This window comes from Cyphellophora attinorum, assembly GCF_001299255.1.
Source record: "Cyphellophora attinorum strain CBS 131958 chromosome Unknown Contig20, whole genome shotgun sequence".
NCBI lineage: Eukaryota > Fungi > Ascomycota > Eurotiomycetes > Chaetothyriales > Cyphellophoraceae > Cyphellophora > Cyphellophora attinorum.
In genome coordinates, this window is record NW_017253248.1 from 442,331 (window position 1) to 460,465 (window position 18,135).

The 18,135-nt window shown below is 53.6% G+C and overlaps 8 protein-coding genes across 8 annotated transcripts; 3 read left to right on the top strand and 5 right to left on the bottom strand.

Moving 5' to 3' along the window:
- Positions 1 to 159: 159 nt before the first annotated feature.
- AB675_1178 (Xanthine dehydrogenase) lies at positions 160 to 4,640 on the bottom strand (the record flags this gene model as incomplete). The annotated part of the gene is made up of 3 exons (XM_018140665.1): positions 160 to 1,876; positions 1,925 to 2,466; positions 2,535 to 4,640. The coding sequence occupies 3 exons, from the start codon at positions 4,638 to 4,640 to the stop codon at positions 160 to 162; spliced, it is 4,365 nt and encodes a 1,454-aa protein (XP_017998000.1).
- Positions 4,641 to 5,451: 811 nt separating this feature from the next.
- AB675_1179 (putative 12-oxophytodienoate 3) lies at positions 5,452 to 6,770 on the top strand (the record flags this gene model as incomplete). Its single annotated transcript, XM_018140676.1, has 3 exons — positions 5,452 to 5,712; positions 5,770 to 5,854; positions 5,902 to 6,770. The coding sequence occupies 3 exons, from the start codon at positions 5,452 to 5,454 to the stop codon at positions 6,768 to 6,770; spliced, it is 1,215 nt and encodes a 404-aa protein (XP_017998104.1).
- Positions 6,771 to 7,457: 687 nt separating this feature from the next.
- Positions 7,458 to 10,319, top strand: AB675_1180 (Zinc finger protein klf1; the record flags this gene model as incomplete). The annotated part of the gene is made up of 1 exon (XM_018140688.1): positions 7,458 to 10,319. The coding sequence occupies one exon, from the start codon at positions 7,458 to 7,460 to the stop codon at positions 10,317 to 10,319; it is 2,862 nt and encodes a 953-aa protein (XP_017998100.1).
- Positions 10,320 to 10,521: 202 nt separating this feature from the next.
- On the bottom strand, positions 10,522 to 11,417 carry AB675_1181 (3-hydroxybenzoate 6-hydroxylase; the record flags this gene model as incomplete). The annotated part of the gene is made up of 2 exons (XM_018140698.1): positions 10,522 to 10,918; positions 10,975 to 11,417. The coding sequence occupies 2 exons, from the start codon at positions 11,415 to 11,417 to the stop codon at positions 10,522 to 10,524; spliced, it is 840 nt and encodes a 279-aa protein (XP_017998007.1).
- Positions 11,418 to 11,443: 26 nt separating this feature from the next.
- Positions 11,444 to 12,072, bottom strand: AB675_1182 (3-hydroxybenzoate 6-hydroxylase 1; the record flags this gene model as incomplete). The annotated part of the gene is made up of 2 exons (XM_018140709.1): positions 11,444 to 11,893; positions 11,947 to 12,072. The coding sequence occupies 2 exons, from the start codon at positions 12,070 to 12,072 to the stop codon at positions 11,444 to 11,446; spliced, it is 576 nt and encodes a 191-aa protein (XP_017997992.1).
- Positions 12,073 to 13,130: 1,058 nt separating this feature from the next.
- AB675_1183 (Peptidoglycan deacetylase) lies at positions 13,131 to 14,381 on the bottom strand (the record flags this gene model as incomplete). Its single annotated transcript, XM_018140720.1, has 5 exons — positions 13,131 to 13,211; positions 13,283 to 13,346; positions 13,398 to 13,773; positions 13,822 to 14,164; positions 14,217 to 14,381. 5 exons carry the CDS (start codon positions 14,379 to 14,381, stop codon positions 13,131 to 13,133), a joined length of 1,029 nt encoding a protein of 342 aa, XP_017998034.1.
- Positions 14,382 to 15,026: 645 nt separating this feature from the next.
- AB675_1184 (Sorbose-like protein) lies at positions 15,027 to 15,932 on the top strand (the record flags this gene model as incomplete). The annotated part of the gene is made up of 4 exons (XM_018140731.1): positions 15,027 to 15,038; positions 15,086 to 15,261; positions 15,310 to 15,727; positions 15,774 to 15,932. The coding sequence occupies 4 exons, from the start codon at positions 15,027 to 15,029 to the stop codon at positions 15,930 to 15,932; spliced, it is 765 nt and encodes a 254-aa protein (XP_017998121.1).
- Positions 15,933 to 16,021: 89 nt separating this feature from the next.
- On the bottom strand, positions 16,022 to 17,753 carry AB675_1185 (Acetamidase; the record flags this gene model as incomplete). The annotated part of the gene is made up of 2 exons (XM_018140742.1): positions 16,022 to 17,194; positions 17,256 to 17,753. The coding sequence occupies 2 exons, from the start codon at positions 17,751 to 17,753 to the stop codon at positions 16,022 to 16,024; spliced, it is 1,671 nt and encodes a 556-aa protein (XP_017997999.1).
- Between the last annotated feature and the right edge of the window lie 382 nt (positions 17,754 to 18,135).

The window sequence follows — 18,135 nt, forward strand, 5'->3', positions numbered from 1 at the left end:
CTCGTTGATGTGATTGAAAAAGTGCTATCGATAACGGGGATGACGTAGCTGGGGAATAGAGGCCTTCAAGTTCTACTAGAGGAAGAAGCCACAGCATGCGAAGTCTACGACATTGGTACATTCTTAGCATGGTTCACGTAGATGAGTAGCCTTGGATACCTATGCTACTGCAACGAGGAAGTTCCGCTCGCCCTCTTTGGGTTTCACAGTCCCCATCTTCAGGATATCGTCCCCAACCAGCAGTCTCAACCTCTCAGCCGTTGCAGGACTATCCAAAACGAACGCCTCGTCCACACCATTCTGCTTCCTAGCTGCCACAAGCGCATCTTTGAGAGCGAACAGCACCGTAGCTCCCAGGAACACCGGCGGCTCGCCTATGCCCTTGCTGCTCTGAATAGTGCGCAATGGGCTCCAATCCTCGCCTTGCAAAAAGCTAACATTGAACTCTTGTGGGATGTCACTGAAGCCAGGGATCTTGTATGTTCCTGGACCGCGCGTGAACAGCTGTCCAGACTGCGTCCAGAGACTCTCCTCCATGGTGAAGAGCCCCTGACCCTGCACGAAGGCACCTTCGATCTGACCATAGTCGATCGCAGGATTAATGGAGCGGCCAACGTCCATCTTGATATCTGTTCGCAGAACGGTATGGTCTCCTGTCAGGAGATCCAGCTCGACTTCACTGACACCAACGCCTTGAGTCCAGTAGTAGTACATTGGGTTGACTGTGGCTGCGTCGTAGTTGCCCCATTTATATCCCACGCGCGGCATTTTCCAGAAGCCTTCAGCAGACAGCTGGACTCTGTCGAGGTAAGCGGCATGAGCAACCTGCTTCATCGTTGCGCCGGGACCGAACTTCTCCCAGTATGGCGCGAGCCGCTCGTTGATCTGGTTGCAGGCGTCAAGCACAGCCATGCCGTTGAGATCGCTTCCACTGGATGCTGCCGTCGGCGAGGCATTGGCGGTTGAGTACGTGGCAGTGTCTTGTGTGTAAATTGCATCAAGGGGCACTTTGAGCTCTTGAGCAGCCACCTGACACATCTTCGTGTACAGACCCTGGCCCATCTCTGTGCCGCCATGCGTCAGCAGAATGGAGCCATCGGCGTATACCTTGACGTTTGCGGCAGCTTGGTTGAGATGGACTGCAGTTGCGAAGGATATGCCAAACTTCACAGGCAGCATGCCAGACATGCCTCGCTTCTTCCACTTGTGGGTGGCATTGAACTTCTTGATCGCTGCGGCACGGGCGTCGATGTCTGCTTCCTTCTGGACCAGGGACAGCAGCCGCGGGATATGCCAGTCTTGATCGATCTTCTGAAGGAAAGGCGTCAGATCGCCTTGCTTGTACAAGTTCTTCAGCCTCAGCTCTTCTACCGACATGCCGAGCCCTTCTGCCACATCAATCATGTAGCTTTCGGCGATGAACATCGCTTGCGGGCCGCCAAAGCCTCGGAAAGCGGTGTTGCTGTGCGTGTTGGTCTTGCAGACATGTCCGCGGATCCAGGCATGCGGAATCTCATAGCACCCATCAACGTGCGTGCATGCACGATCCATTACTGCGGCACTCATGTCGTAGCTGAATCCGGCATTGTTGTATAAATCACAGTCGAGGGCAACCAGTGTGCCGTCGTTCATGACGCCTACCTTCCAGCGGGCCTGGAACGGATGTCGCTGGCCACTGGTCATCATGTCCTCTTCTCTGGTCAGCATGCATCGGACTGGTCGTTTCTCCTTTTTGGCAGCCACAGCCAATGCGCATGCAATTGGCACAGAGCGACTTTCTTTGCCACCGAAGCCGCCGCCCAGACGTCTTACTCTTGCGTTGATACGGTTGGAGGGCACGCCGGTGACATGGCTGACAAATTCTTGGGTTTCCATACTGTCGCCCCATGTTAGCATTGGCTGACAGGAACCTGGTTTGACTTACGTATTCTGAGTGGACGAGTACACATCCATGGTGCCATCCTCAGAATGAGGTATTACAAGTGCACAGTTCGTCTCGAGAAAGAAGTGCTCCTGACCGCCCATCCGCACGACGCCTTCGAAGATGCGATCACATTTGGCAAAGACATCGTCCATGGCTTTTTTGGTATCTTCTGTGATAGCAGCTCCCTTCTTCAGCTGTTTGCCATGCTGGTAGAAGCTTTCAGCTGCAATCGCTTCGTCAATGGTAAGGATCACAGGCAAGTCTTCGTAGGTGATCTTAACAAGCCTGGCAGCCGCTTGTGCCTGCAGCTGCGATTCTGCGTACACAAGACCAATGACTTGGCCGTGTGATTCGACCTTGCCAGCCGCAAACACCGGCTCGTCTTTCCTAATGGAACCCCACATGTTTTGCTCTGGGGTTAGATCATTATGATCGACATAGCCGAGCGCCAGACCTGGTCCAAGAGCTGGACTGTAGTCGATGCTGACAATTTTGGCATGTGCTCTGGGAGAGAAGACAAAAGCACCGTATAGCTCTCTGTTCTGTGGCGGCATGTCATCGATGTACTCTGCTTCGCCGGTGTCTGCTTCAATGCTGACAAATGAGGCACCTGCTTGCCGACAACACGCTGCTCGTGGGGATTGTAGTTGTCCCTTGATCCTGACGAGAGACCGCGGTGAATTTCTTCGATCAGGTCACGATCTACCTGACCGAGACCAAGCTCTGAGACGACTGTATGCCAGAAGCGGAAGACGAAAGACATTGCGAGAGTCTTACGGTAGGAAGCCATACCGCCAGGCACGCCAAACGGCAGGTTGAAGTCGTCGCCGATGGTCTTGAGCGCTAGGTCCAAGGTTTCTGGGCTGTACCACGGCTTGCCCTGCAGGGCAGCCATTGTCTTCTTTGCGAGAACAGTCATTGGAGCCATGCCGCCATATGCGAGCGAGATGCGGTCCACCTTGCCCTCGGTATCAAGCTTTACACTGAATGCCGCTGTGACAATGGCAATGTCATCATCCTTTCTCTTGGCTTGCTTGTAGGCCTTGAAAATTTGTCTGTCGTCTGCACTGGGTATCGGTATCCGAATTTTCGTGATGATGGCGTCTGCTGGCAGAGATGTCACTCTGTAGGACTTGAAGAAATCTACCATGGGCAGCACGATCTCTGCTTGTTCCTGGCTCTTAGCTATAACAGTGGCGCCTGCAGCTAGGAGAACAGGGTTCATGTCAGATATGGGGGATGCTGTAGCAAGATTTCCAGCAAGCGAGGCGGCGTTCCTGATCTGTCGGCCGGCGAAGTACCTCAGTTGCTTCCGACACGCTTCGAGGACAAGCCCACGACGTCCCAGCTTCTGGGCCAAGTCTGCACAGATGCCCTCGAGCCTGGTCAAGGATGTGTTGGCGCCAACGATCAATTCCGTCATGCTGTTTATGCCTGCCTCATGGTCGGGGAGGCTGGTTGCTGTCAACTCTGGTAGATCTCCCAGGAATATCGAAACCACGAATTTGGAGTGCTTGAATCTAATTTCGACTTGCACTTCACTCGAGCCGCCCACAACTTTGCTGGTAGGATCGAGAGCCTTGATTCTCAAGACCTGATCCACCGTGGTTGGCCGCAGCCATATTGCCTTGTCGTCTCCATAACATATCGGCTCAGGGACGAATTTGCGCAAAGCTGGAGGAAAGATGAGCTCGGTTCCTGGAGTATAAGCGGCAAAGTTGGTCTCCAGGTGTCCGTCCTTGGCAACAGGCGGAGGTACGTCCGTCGAACTTCTCGTCTTGGTCCCTTCACCTTCATCTCCTGGCCCTGTAGCCCTGACTCGAGCACGGATCGGCTTACCATACTCGGCGCCTGTTACATCAAGCTCGTTGCTTGTGTGGGATTCGGCGTCAGATGCGGAGTTAGTGGCTTCGCTCGACGACTCTGTCGAATCTGTGGAGTCCGCTGTGCTTGCGAGCGGTTTGTCTCTGCAGCAACCACCAGGTCTACCACAGCTTCTTGACGATGCACCAGGTACTCTGACGGCATCTTCTGACTTGTAGGGAACATCACTCTCGAGTTCGTCTAGGTTCACCGACACCGCGGGAGATTCCTTGACCTTACCTCGAAGGTCTTCTGTAACGAAGGTCTTGGCAGCCTGCAGGATCGGTTTATAGCCTGTACATCTGCAGAGGTTGCCGTCAAGAACACCTTCCATCTCGATCTGCTCGGCTGATAGATCGAAGACTTGTGACACAGGGTCGTATGCGTTTCGGACCAAAGCGTACAGCGACATGACGATTCCTGGCGTACAGAAACCACATTGTGAACCATGGAGCTTGGCAATTCGTTCTTGCAGAGGATGTGGGTGGTCAACACTGCCTAGTCCTTCGATAGTGATCAGGTGCTTGCCAACAACTCCGACCAATGGATACAAGCAGGCATTGACAGCTGTGTGCCATGGTCCTTTGCGGGAGGCATCCCATGTCTGGAGAACCACAGTGCATGCACCGCAACCTCCCTCGCCGCATCCAAGCTTGGTGCCTTTGTGGCCATGCCGCGACCTGATGAAGTCTAACAATGTCCAGGCGGGATTCGGGTTTGCGAGGTCGATCCTCACACCGTTGAGATAGAATGTTAATGTCGACTGCGTGAACTCCGATTCTATGAGCGGTCGCAGCTTCTCGAATGCTGCGGGAACCGTCGCAGGTTTCGCGTGAAAGGGGAGAGCCGTCATTGTGCTGGTGCTGCTTTCAAGAACGCGTTCATCTCATAATCGGACTGCTCGCAATAGTTGATCGACCTTTCGTGATGTACGCGCGTTTTCCAGTCAGCTCTGTGGTAATCTCACGCATGACACACTGCTCGAGCGTGCTCTTGTCTTCAATGCCTCTGCCGGAGCTCAGCGCCCGGTTGACCTGCACGGCAGACCGTCCCACAGGCGGAAGTGGCTCGGCATCCATACCTGCAGGTCCACACGATTAGCCGTGTTGTCAGCAAGAAAGAAAGCTAAATGTTTGGGTCATTTTTGGGTCGAATCCCCCATTCCTGAAAAATAGGCGTTAGGCGTTGTCCACGGCTGGTGAAGCTAGAGCTGGCCCTGGAGCCGCCAAGGTTCTGTTTTCCTCAACGTTGCCCACCTACGCTTGTTCCTGCACTCATGGTAACTTCAACCATCATTTTTCATCGTGGCGAGTCGTTCATGTTGATCGCCGGATCTTGGATCGGATTCTGCGCGCTTAGCAAAGGATGGGATGGTGGGCTTTGGCTCATGCCCACCTGTGGCAGAATCTCAAGCACTGCTGCACGCGATGATGCCAGCTATCCGCCCGCTCAACTGAGCTGTGTGGACCACTCACTAGATGTCAAACTCCCGGTCTCGCACCGTGTTGACAAAAAGAAAAGGGTCTGTTGACGATTTTCCATTTTGATCTCGAATGCTGCTTTGTTCGTGACTTCAATCTCTATTGTACTGCGCATCTCTACACACGAGTTACATACAGCACGCTTTACCTACACAGCCAACGGATCAGCACCAGCAACACGAGATGCCTTCCAGAATCTCTCCTGGCGGCTTCAAGCCGCTAGAGGGCACCACATTATTCAAACCTTTGAAGATGGGACATTTGGAGCTTGAGCACAGAGTATTCATGGCCCCTTTGACACGGATGCGTGCGCCGAAGGAGAGCGATGGCATCTGGGTGCCGGGTGATATCAATGTCGAGTACTACTCGCAGCGAGCTTCCAAGGGTGGCTTTCAGCTCACAGAAGCCTGCCCTATCAGCAGACAAGCCTGCGGCTATCCTGGTGTGAGTCTGCCCTGCGCGAGTTCGGCTGTGGAATACGCGACGCTCACACATTTCTAGGTGCCTGGAATCTTCACTGCAAGCCAAATCGCTGGGTGGAAGCGAGTGACGGATGCTATCCATCAAAAAGGTGGCTACATTTATTGTAAGCATGCCTCTACCACCTCGCGACACAGAGCTGACGTTCTGCAGGTCAGCTATGGCATGTCGGTCGTGCTACAGTGAACGATCTCCTCGATGGGCAAGACGCTCTATCCGCCAGTGACATCCCAATATCCGGCAACGCTCTCACAGGTGCTCCATTCGCTCAGACTCCTCCCAAAGCCATGACGGAAGCGCAAATTGACGAGACCGTCAAAGAGTTCGCCGCTGCCGCAAAGCGCGCCCTGGAGGCCGGTTTCGACGGAGTCGAGATTCACGGAGCTAATGGCTACCTCCTCGACCAATTTCTGCACGATAACGTCAACATTCGCACAGATAACTACGGCGGATCTATCGAGAACCGCTGCCGGTTCCCTCTGGCGGTCGTCAAAGCTGTCACCGATGCAGTTGGAGCAGACAAGGTCGGCATTCGTCTCAGCCCGTACAACTATTTCCAGGATACACGCGACTCGAATCCCAACAAGAACTGGGCGTACCTCTGTGAGCAGCTCGCGGCTATGCCCAAGGAGAACCGTTTGTCATACGTTCATATGGTCGAGCCTCGCTTCGATGAGGTCCTCGATGAGGAAGCCAAGATGGGCTCTCTGGAGAAGGAGACCTCGTCAGCAAAGAACTCGCTGAAGCCTTTCCGTGAAATCCTGGCAAAGGGCGACATCAAATTCGTGGCCGCTGGTAACTTCAACCGCGACAATGCTCTGCCGAAACTCGATGCTGGCGACAGTGACGCAGTCATCTTCGGACGGTGGTTCATCGCCAACCCGGACCTCCCAAAGCGTCTGGCTGAGGGTCTGCCGTTGAATGAGTATGATCGCAGCACATTCTATGGTGCTGACCCTCCTACGAAGGGCTATGTTGACTACCCGTTCTTTGAGCCGGGCTCGAAGGAGCTCACTGCATGATGAGAGATTGGGGAGCATAGATAGATTCTGCATGTCGCATCTCTGGCGTTTGGTTTAATCTAACCCTCGTGGCTTGGTTGAAATAGTCATACACTTGTCTGGCAGAGTCCTCCTCAGCCACTCGTTCCTTCTGCACTACCTAGATTAGGCCTAGGCTCCTTCTCGAGCTCGAGACGTCCGTCCTGTGCAGTAATTTTTAGTAAGCGCGATACAGTGCCGAGAAATTGCGGCAGGCAATCGCGACTATGCCGAGTTCTTCCCTATCAAGGTTTCCAATCGTTGCCTAGCGAGCCTAGAACGACGGTCATTGGAAGTGACGAATTCCTGGGGACAGGGAGTCCTCTGGCTTGCTCTTGTGTGGTGTGGGCTGCTGCACCCTTATCTGGCCCCTCGCCCGTACTACAGCTCCTGGTGGGCCAACTGTTCTGCACTTCACCTCAACTACGCTCCTGACACGTCAATGCTTTTGGATTTCAATCAGCGTACTTCACTGAGCGCAATTCACTGAGCCAAGAGCAAGGCACCACTTCAATGTTCGTGCAATTCCAATGAAGTTGTCGACCTAACAACTACCATTTTTGGCTTGCTGGGCAATATCATTCTTAGATACCAATCAACACTTTCTCAAGCTCAGGGAGTCCTCTGCATAACCGAAATTTTGGAATACCTCAGCTGGCGCCTGCCACAATGACTGCCGACAGCCAGGTCAAGAAGCACGTCTGCAATTGGGGAGACTGTGGAAAGGCGTTCAGTAGATCAGACCACCTTCAAAGGCATATGCTCAACCACTCGCCTGAAGGCAGCACTTGCGAACGATGTCGCGCACACTTCAAGAGGCCTGACCTTCTTGAGCGGCATATGCAACGCCATGTACAGAAAGACGAAGAAGCCGGAGGGCCCGGTAGAGGAATTGTCGAGACCAGGAAGCGGATGTGGCTTGACTCAGATGGACAGACCATCGTCTCCAAGCGTCCTGTTCGCGCTCCTCCATCGCCTCCAAAATCGAATCCGGAGATCGATCTCGATGACATGCAGATGCAGCGACCACATGATCCCTCACACGTCGATATCAACCAGCAACACTTGTTCGGTTTGATGCCAGGCAACTCTATGCATGATCAGAGTGCGCCTGGCCAGGACATGTCTGACTTCCTTGCCAATTCATCTTGGGGTATGCAACCACTACAGCCGTTGGTTACCACCACTCAGCAGAACACACAGCTGTGGGACGACGCTTTCGCGCCTGATACAGCGTCGTCCTTCAACATGCCTTACACAACCATGAACAACTACAGCTGGCTTTTCAACGCCAACGGCAGTTCGTCCAACATGAACTCGCAGATTCATCAGCCTCAGCACGACAACGTTGCTCCTCAAATCAGTGCGCAAGGCCTTCCAGCATACAGCCAATCGTCCTTTTCGACATCTGTTCCGGCTCCAGCACAAAAGTCGCGACCACAACGTCCACAGCCAATACCGTCACTGCCGATGCAGTCGTTCCTCGCTCAAAATGATTACCAGCTATTTAAGTCAATTGATCAAATGTCTGGACTTCCAGATGCAATAACCATTGATCAGAGTCCTCCAGAAATGCAGTCAGCGACATCTGGATCGCCACAGGCCTTTTCGAACTCAGACTACACGGCACCATCCAGCCGTACGCCTGCATCACAAATAGACGTTCTGAGCCGCACAAATGCCACAGTGACAGAGCCTTCGAGTGCGTCGATATGTTCGGAGGGTCAAGGCAGCCGCATCACATCCACATCATGGAACCGGAACACGAACAGGTCGCCAACAGAGACAGGCCCGGTACGCTCGTTTCATCGCGGTAGCTCTACGGGAAGGACGCCAACACTCGATGAGGCTACGTGGGCTAGGATGATAGATGTCGTTCAGCAGGCAGCCGCTAAGGCACCGGATGGGTCGCCACTATCGAAAGAACATCCGCTTCTGTCTCTGGACTCGCTGCAGCTCTGGTTCCAGCTCTTCTGGACACGCTTCAATAATGTGTATCCCCTTGTTCACCAAGCTACTTTTGAACCAGATAAGGCCGACATGCTTCACCTCCTCGCCATGCTACTCCTTGGCGCCACGTACAGCGACAAGAACGCGCATCGGCTTGCTGTGTGTATACACGACATTATGAGGCCGCAGATCTTTCTAAACGTTGAGTTTACCGCTTCACCTCCGCTATGGATGCTTCAGACAATTCTCCTTGTGGAGTGCTTCGGCAAATCTCGCGCAGGACAGAAGCAGCATGATATGTCCCACCTGTTCCACGGGCTATTGATCAATCTGATCAGACGGAGCGATTGTCAGAGCGTTAGCGAGCCTGACTTCACCCATTCGACAGATGACCTCACGACACAATGGCGACTGGCTATGGAAATCGAATCACGCAAGAGACTCGCGTTTCTCTGCTTCATGTGGGACACACAGCACGCAGTATTGTTCAGCCAATCGCTTTGTATGTCATCTTTCGAGTTACGCGCAGCGTTGCCGTGTAGCCCCAGCATCTGGGAGGCGGAATCAGAACAGGAGTGGCAGCAGCACTATCAACGCGAAAGCGCGCCACGGCTCTTCCTCCCTATTCTCAAGGCATATATGTCTCCGACCGGCTCAGTACAGGTTCCCTACAACCTCAATGCTTTGTCTCGGCTTCTGATTCTACATGGCTTGATGTCTGTTTCCTGGGACATGAAGCGGAGAGATGACACATCATTAGGCTGTGGCAATTTGACAGGCACAGATAATTGGCGAGAGCGTCTTGGTGCAAGCTACGATCTTTGGCGCGCCGATTTCGATGCATATTGTCTCAACGTGTCTTCGTCGCTGAGCAAATCTAATTGGAGCGAGAACGCGAACATCAGATCCGAATTCCAGCATTTTACGACATCCACTCTTGCGATCTACCACGCGGCTCACATCGTACTGAATGTTGAGGTGCTTGACCTCCAGATCTATGCTGGAGCGCGCCACATCATTGGCCGACAAGTAAGTACTGGCGATTTCGACCGATCGCGGCGCAAAGTTCGCGAATGGTCGACTCCTGAAGGCCGCCCCGGTGGTGGTAGCGAATCTTGCACAGCAGCAGTCTGGCATGCCGCCCACCTTCTGCGTGATGGCATCATGAATTTGGACAACTTCATCAATACGACATTCCACTATTCCTGGTGCCTGTATCTAGCGACACTGGTTCTATGGTCCTTCCATAACAGCTCACGACCTGATCGACCGATTTCGCAAGCCGTATCTAGCACGGACGCCGCCCGACGCCGCAGCGATAGCGTCACTGACGATGATGGTGCCAGTATGGGTATGTCATATAGCCGCGAGGACGCAAAGGCCGAGATGAATGCACTTGTATCTGGCATGACCAGTGGGGTGCCAGGCGGGCTCTGGCGTACCGCTGGGAGATACAGCACTAGAGGCTTAGTCACGATCATGTCGCAGGATCTCAGCAACATTCGCTGGGCTGTCGTACATGAAGGAGTCAAGGTCTTGAAGGGTCTCACGGCACGCCAAGACCAATACGACGCGTTCTAAGAGGGTCAAGAGGGCAACATGTGATCACAAGGCAGTGTGGTAGCAGAGGAGGGGTGAAAGCATTGAGAGGTGGTGAGAACCACCTCTATCTGAAGCCTATGAGTGCTGTGAGATAGGTAGGTATCCAGAGCGCTCGAATGAATACAACCTTGGTCTACATCAAAACATCTGAAGGCTCTCCTTGGTAGTGCTGGCTGACTGCCTACAGACTGGCTCTGACAGCAGTTTCCTCAATTCCCCCTGGAGGCGCATGTGGTTTCGCCACGATCTCCTCACTTTGTAAATGCCAAAATCGATCAATGTCTCGGTCTACCTCATAGCCCAAAAGCTGAGGAGACAACCCGCTGTCTCTCCAGGCCAAAGCTTCACCCGGCTCCATTGCTTGCATCTTTCGGTCTCGTTCTTGTTGCTCTGGCCCGTCGTGTAAGTGGTACAAATACTGTTGCAAGTTGCCTCTTGAGACGACCATGTTGGTGCGTGCTTTGCGGCATTTCTCGTAAATTGCAAGCAGCCGACGACGTTCGACGGGATCGCGCGGGTTAGTGCTGCGAGAGAACAAAGCGCCGAGGAATGCACCGTCTTCGAGGGCCATACCAGCACTGTGTGGACGTCGTTAGCGAGTACGTTTATGAATAAAGGTTGCGGCTCGACTTACCCCGACGCAAGATAAGGCAGCGTGGCGTGCACGGCATCTCCTAAAAGCGTGAAGCTGCCTGTTGGGTGCGACCACATCTCGACTTCCTGCTTAATGGCCAAGCGCCACTTGTGCACACTTTCGCAGAGCGCAAGGAGCTTCACTATTCGCGGATCCCAGTCTTTGTATAAGGCCTGCATCTCCTGTATGTTCCCTGGCTGGACGTTGACGCCCTCTGGAAGATCGTCTGGTACCAGAAGTACCATGTTGAACAGCTCACCACCCCGAAGCACGTAGTTGACAGCATGTGCGTCTGGGCCTAGCCAGTAGTTGACTTGTGGCTTCTCGATGAATTCCAACAGTTCCGGGTCTTTCTTCATGTCTTCAGTCTTGAGCAGTAGCCGATAAGCTAGGTCTCCGGTCAGTTGAGGCGGGTCTGCACGTCCTAGCAGGATCTCGCGCATTTTGCTTGCAATGCCATCTGCGCCGATCACGAGATCCGCTTTCCGCTCTGTACCGTCTTCAAGAAGCACTGTGCTCCTTCCTCCTTCGCGACGACGTTGGCGACCTTGCTGTTTACGACAAGCTTTGCCCCTAACTCTTCTGCTCGCTCAACTAAACACTTGTGTAGATTCGCTCGGTGGAAGTCCCAATATGCTGTGCCTGGGTACAGCTTCGCGGAGTCCTCTGTGCTCATCCGAGTGATGGTGTTGCCTTTCCAGCCTAGCATGTTTACATGGCTAGGCGCGGTTGAGTAGCGGTCGAGCGCCTCTTTCATGCCCCATTCCTGTAGCAACCTCGAGGCATTTGGTAGAACCTGTATGCCCGCGCCAACCTCTGCGATTTGTGGTGCAGATTCGAGAATCGTTACATCGTGGCCGCCTAGCAGCAAACCTATTGCCGCACCCACGCCTCCCAGGCCAGCACCTACTATTATGATCTGCAGGTTTAGTGTCAGTGGCTCTTTCACATAGTAGAGGTTTCGGCACTCACGTTGAGTTTTGTCGATGCATCGCGCTGGATCTTTTGTCTAGGCTTGATGATCTGTGGTTGTGATGACTGTGCTGGGCCGCTCCTCTTGACTGCCCCCGAGATGCCGGATGAGCTGACCACAACCATGGCTGCCGCTTGGTTCTGGTAGCTTCAATGCCCTCTACTTGACCGGACGTCGTGGTCGGTGTGAGTGAGTGTCACCGAACACAGTATGGACGACCTAGGTTTTTGTTGAGCTTGGTGAAGATCTTACTGTATCTCCTCGTGATTGTGGTGTCAGGGCTTGCATTTCACGTACGAGTCCGAGGCTGAGGACGTCGTTGTAGTGACACAGATCTATCGCCAGGCTTGGCGAGCGTCAGACCTGTCCTGACTCTCGGATCATCAACTCGACCGCGATCGATAACCGTCCCGTCCAGAACCGCTCTAGAATTATCTTCGATTAACCCGAGCAGAAGGTGGACGGCAAACGTCGCCCAGAACTCACTCGGCCTGTGGACGCAGTCAGAGACGGTCTGGTACGGCGTAGTCGGTGTTCCGTTGAACGACCGACCAATGCATCACCAGATCGCGCTTCTCCCATTCCCTGCTCGATAAAGGGTTCATGCCCCATATCTTAGACGCGCGGTGGATTGCATTACTAGCAATTAGCAACGTGTAGATAAGCCATCCTCTCCATCTGCAAGAAGCCGCATAATGCCGAGTCAAAGCCTGTTGAGCGCCTTAGCGTCAGTCTGCCCCATGTTGAACTTTCGATGCGTCGAAGGTGGACGAAGAATGGGGGAGAGCTAGGCTAGGCGGCTAGGCTAAGCCAGGCCAGGCTGGTACGTCCAGGTACTGTAAGATAAGCAGCCCTGGACTGTGGCGGACTTCGGCACCGTGGAAATGGAGTCTGGGTCGACATCCCACGAGGCAATTGGACCCACCATGGTGACGCGAGCTTCAAATCATCACATCAGCCACCTCAAAACTTTGGGCATCGAATCCGGGGTCAAGTGTGAGATGCAGCGCCCAATGGGTGCCGGAAGACTGATATTACGGTGATGCGCAGAGGAAGCAGTCTCGAAAGGGCACGAGACCGAGTCAAGGCACGGGACTTTGCGTGGGGCAAGTGGAGCGAGGGAATGTTTTTGATAAGGGCTATGTAGTCAATATTTGCCACCGAGAACACCAGACTAGGCCGCTCAATTTGGCTTCTTGAGTACTGATCCCATCGGCGCTGGCATCTTGGCGCCTGGAGGAGGCGTGTTCTTTGATTTGAAGTCCTGTAAAATCCGACTTCAGCAGGGGATCTTGGACACAGACAGGTGGTGGGTAGGTCTCCGGAGATGCTCACATCACACATTTCCCCCATAGTCACCCATTCGACACCTGCGTGCTTGTTGATGTGCTCGATGATTCTAGTGCTTGTGTCAGTACATTAAGCCTGGCCGGAACAAGGTCTTAGCTACCTTTCATGCATGAGCAGGACATGCGGACGACCACTGACGTCCGGGTGAATGGTCATCGGGAAGATGAACTCATCGTACTCTCGGTAGAAGTAGTCGAAGTGGTCTTTCCAGATGTCTTCTATATCTCTCGGGTTGACCCAACCGTGGGAATTGGCGCTATTCTTGATGAACATCATAGGCGGTAAGTCGTCGATGTACCACGAGCCCGGAATTTCGACCAGACCGGTCTCCTCGCCCTTGATGAGAGGCTTCATCCACTCCTCTGCCTTCTTGCTGTAGTCGATCTTGGTCCATGAGTCGCCCGTTCGGAGCCAGTAGGGAAGAGCATCGTGGTGCGACATGGAATGGTCGTACTCGATACCGTACGAGAGCATGACTAGCGACAGTTCAGTCACATATGAACACAGCGGATGGACATACTTACGGTCTGTGGACTCCTGAGAGACCTCCCACCACGGCGCAACACTACCACGAGGCGGCTTTCCAGCGAATTCTGTGATCATTTTGTAGGTCTTATCGAGAACATCTCGTTGCTGCTCAAAAGTCATGTCTACAGGGTTTTCATGAGAGTAGCCGTGCAAGCCAATTTCGTGACCTGCATCGCGGACCATGGCGCACTCCTCCGGGAACGTCTCCAGGCTGTGGCCTGGGATGAACCAAGTGGCTGTGATATTGTACTTGTCGAACAGTTTCAAGAGCCTTCGGGTGCCAATGGTCCCAGCAAACATGCCACGAGATATGTCGCTCGTCGAGTCCTCACCTCCATACTGTCGACAGATCAGCCCGGATCATCGAAACGGCCGAAGACTTCAGACTCACACTACCCAACCAGCCAGCTACTGCGTCGATGTCGACCCCGTAAGTGACTAGCACACGTTTCTTGCCGAGTGCCTGCACTTTCTGCGAGGCATCGGAGCCGAGGGTGAAGTTCGAGACGAAGGCGCTCAGTCTGTCCATCATGCCGAGTTGCTCAGCCTGAGCCATGGCGGCGCCCGTGAGGGCGAGAATAGGAAGGAAGCGCATCTCGCCTGCGCAACGCCTCCTGTAAACACTTTGAATTGACCTTTTCAAAGAGTCGGCTTGAAGCTGCGGTAGAGGTAGACAGCAAGAGTCACGTACGCGATCCGAGGGCAGCACCCCGCGCTTTGTAAAAACATGTTACCTTTTGCAGTGAAACCATTACTCGGATAGCAGCAGGTGGGGGTGGACGATCAGCACGGCAACAGAGTTCTGGCATCGTGCCCAACACGCGGTATTTCGCCGCGTGTCCAAGGATGTCATGCAGCTCGACTGCGATTGACTAGGTCTTATCACGGCGGGAGGTGGTGACAAAGAGGTTAATCTGTAACGTGCAGCTTGCATGACGTGAATAGCCGGAGGAGTGGGCGTGTCGCTCGGTTGGTGGGCAATGTAGTGGATTCTTATTGGCCTTCCAGGGGCAGCGTCTTGGCGCTGGATATGCTTCTGAGAGGGCACCAGCATGAGACGACCGAATCGATTCACCAGAAGCGCTTGTACATTGACTCTGTGTCCCTGCGAACATCAAAAGGCTCTTCGAAGACGAGTATTTGCGTTGACCGCCCGAGGACATAGGTTACGCCTTTACTGCACAGTCCTAAGGTACTCAGAATGAGCAGCAGAGTAAGTGCTTCGAGGACCATCGGACATTCCTAACGACTATACTTTAGTTCTCCTTGAAGGGTCGGACAGCCCTAGTCACTGGAGGTGCCAGAGGATGTGGACTGGCTTTTGCTGAGGGTCTAGCTGAGGCTGGAGCGGATGTTGCTACTTTTGATGTGATCGAGCCGGTTGCAGGCTGGCACGAGATATCGAAAACATATGGTGTCAAGACAAAGCACTACATGTATTTGAAGCCCATCTGCACGAAATGACGCCAGCTGACCAAGCTCAGCGTCGACGTGAGCAGTATCGATAGTTTGCAGAAGGGCTTTTCGCAATTCAAGGCTGACTTCGATGGGAAACTCGACATTTGTGTGCCGACAGCAGGGGTCAATCGCAATTTGGGCTTCCTCGACACCACCGTGGAGGAGCATGACAGGCTGATTGGTGTTAACGTCAAGGGCGTCTATCACACCGCCCAGCTGGCTGCAAAGCAGATGATCGAGAACGGGACCAAGTGCGGTAGCATCGTCCTGTGCGCAAGCATCGCCAGCTATATGGCTATCCGTAGTCAGCTGAGCAGTGCATACTGTGGAACGAAGGGTGCCGTGAGAGCGATGTGCCCAGCGATTGCTGCCGAGTTGGTGCCATATGGTATCCGATGCAACAGCATATCTCCAGGATACGTAAGGACAGAGATGACTGCACCGGTAAGCCAACATGGTGGTTGACCATTCTTGCGCTAATCTCATACAGTTCCCGCATTTGCTTGAAAGCTGGAAGGACGAGATCATGAATGGTAGAGTAGCGGAGCCGGAGGATATCAGAGGCGGATGCGTATTTCTAGCCAGCGATGCTAGCAAGTACATGACGGGACAGGATCTCTGCGTCGACGGTGGCGTGACGAAATGGTAGAACTTAGCATATGATATCCATACGCCCACGGATGCTGGTGACCGGCAAACTTTTAGCTGCTGAAGGCCGTCCGGTTCCGATTGACTTGACTAGGTGGTCAACAGCGCGCTCCAGTCGAAAGCAGAAGTACTGTCTGTGGCCCCGTTGACGTAGGGTTCCTCGTGGCTCAACAGCGACCCACACATCCTTGCTGCACCGAGGACAGTTTCCTCGCTAAATCTTGGACCAATAATCTGTAAGCCTACTGGATGTCCGTGCATGGATACACAGTCATAGCGGGACCAGTTCCATGCATCTGCTTCGTTCCGAGGCACGTGATTGGAGTCCAAACCGCCATCACGTTGCTTATCTGCTCGGCCTGCGGGGAAGACGACCGCCGGATAGTCGAGGAAGTTCCAGATCTTGGTGTATCCGACCCAACGGCAACCCTTGTGTGGGAGAGCTGTATGTGGCATGGTCGGAGTCAGTAAAACGTCCACTTTGCGCCCACTTGGGCCTTGGCAGGCATTCCATTTGTCGTAATATGCCTTTTGTAGTCGGATCTTCTGCTTGTTTAACTGCCAATAATCATACACAGAGATCGCCGGTGCTCGGTTGACGAGTGCTTCAACGTGTGGTATCATGGGCTCACCTCCGGCGGCAACATCACGACGTATGTCTTCGCCACCATCCGAGGTGTAGTACTGATCCATGACCTGAATGCAATCCGCGTGCAGTGAAGGATCCCACATAATCACCTCATGGCCTGCCGCTTTCAGAGCACGGGTCATCTCAAACAACACGCGCTCAATTGGTGGATGCACCTTGACGACGCCATCATCGTACATGACGCCAATGGTTAGCGGCCGGTTCTGTGCTTCGGAAAATGCAATGTCGTCCCATGATTTCGGAGTCACTGCTGGATCAGCATTCCACGGTTTGGCATCGAGCAGTGTTTTCATCGTAAACACTAGAGAGTCCATGCTCCGTGCCATTGGTCCGACAGCGGACGGCACATGCTGCTGGCCTTCCGTAGATACAGGGACACCAACGTATGACAATCTGGACGACGTTGGCTTCAGTCCAAACAAACCGTTCATGTGAGATGGAATGCGGATTGATCCGCCAATGTCAGTTCCCCAGCCCAGAAGAGAGCCTCCGAAGTGCAGCACACATGCTTCGCCGCCAGTAGAGCCTCCAGGTGTGAAGGCTGGGTTCAGCGGGTTGGTCGTAAGACCCCAAAGAGGGTTGTCTGTCTCACACCACATGATTGACTGTGGGAGCTATTGGCCGAATCAGTCAGTAGCGCATAAAGGTGCAAGCTGTTCCTGCAGAAGAGCTCACATTTGTTTTGGCAAGCACAATCGCTCCTGCCTTCCTGAGTACCTCCACGATGTGGCCATCCTCAGCGGCAGGACGGAAAGCCCGACCGACGTAGCCCAAGGTCGTATCATAGCCCTTAACATTGAATTGATCTTTGAGGGTGATCGGCACACCATGGAAAGGACCAATGAGGCTGCCTGTAGACTTGAGGTGTTCGTCGAGTCGTGTTGCAGTCTCGATTGCCTCAGCAAAGAGCAACTCTGTCAAGCAGTTGGTGCGACGGTGCGCTCCTATAGCTCGGTCGATGTGTGCAGTGATGACATCCAGCGTAGTGGTCTCTCTGGCTAGGATCTTGGCGGGAATGGTTTCAATATCGACGATCGAAGTCAGCTGCGCCGAACTTGAGAAGCCACGATCCAAGTACTGTTGAATCAGCGTCGCTTGTTCCTTTCGTTTTGCAGCGACAACATCTTGCCATGATCGCTTGCTTGCCACGTCAAATGCGTGCTTCTGAGTCATCTTCGGAAAGGCCGTGGTGATTTAGGTACCAAAGGACCAGGGGTTTGATATCTGCTTTCCACGACGACCTATGTCTCGCACAAGGTCCACGCCTTCCGCGTACTACAATTGACCACTCAGGGCAGTCAGCATCGCTCCACTGCCGGTGCCTGCCTCTGACCGTTGAGAATCTCCAGAAAGTGATCGCGCTGGAAGATCTTGGCAGTTTCGCCGGGCTGTGGCAAAATTTTCGGTTCGCCCACGCAAAGCCAAATTTTTTGGTGGAGCTCACCCCGTTCCATTCCGACCACCTCTATCAGACCACGTGCAGAGCCGATAGTGGGGGATTCTCGTAGTCTCGTAGCGTTCATGGCTGGCTATTCGGATATGTGCAACTCATTTG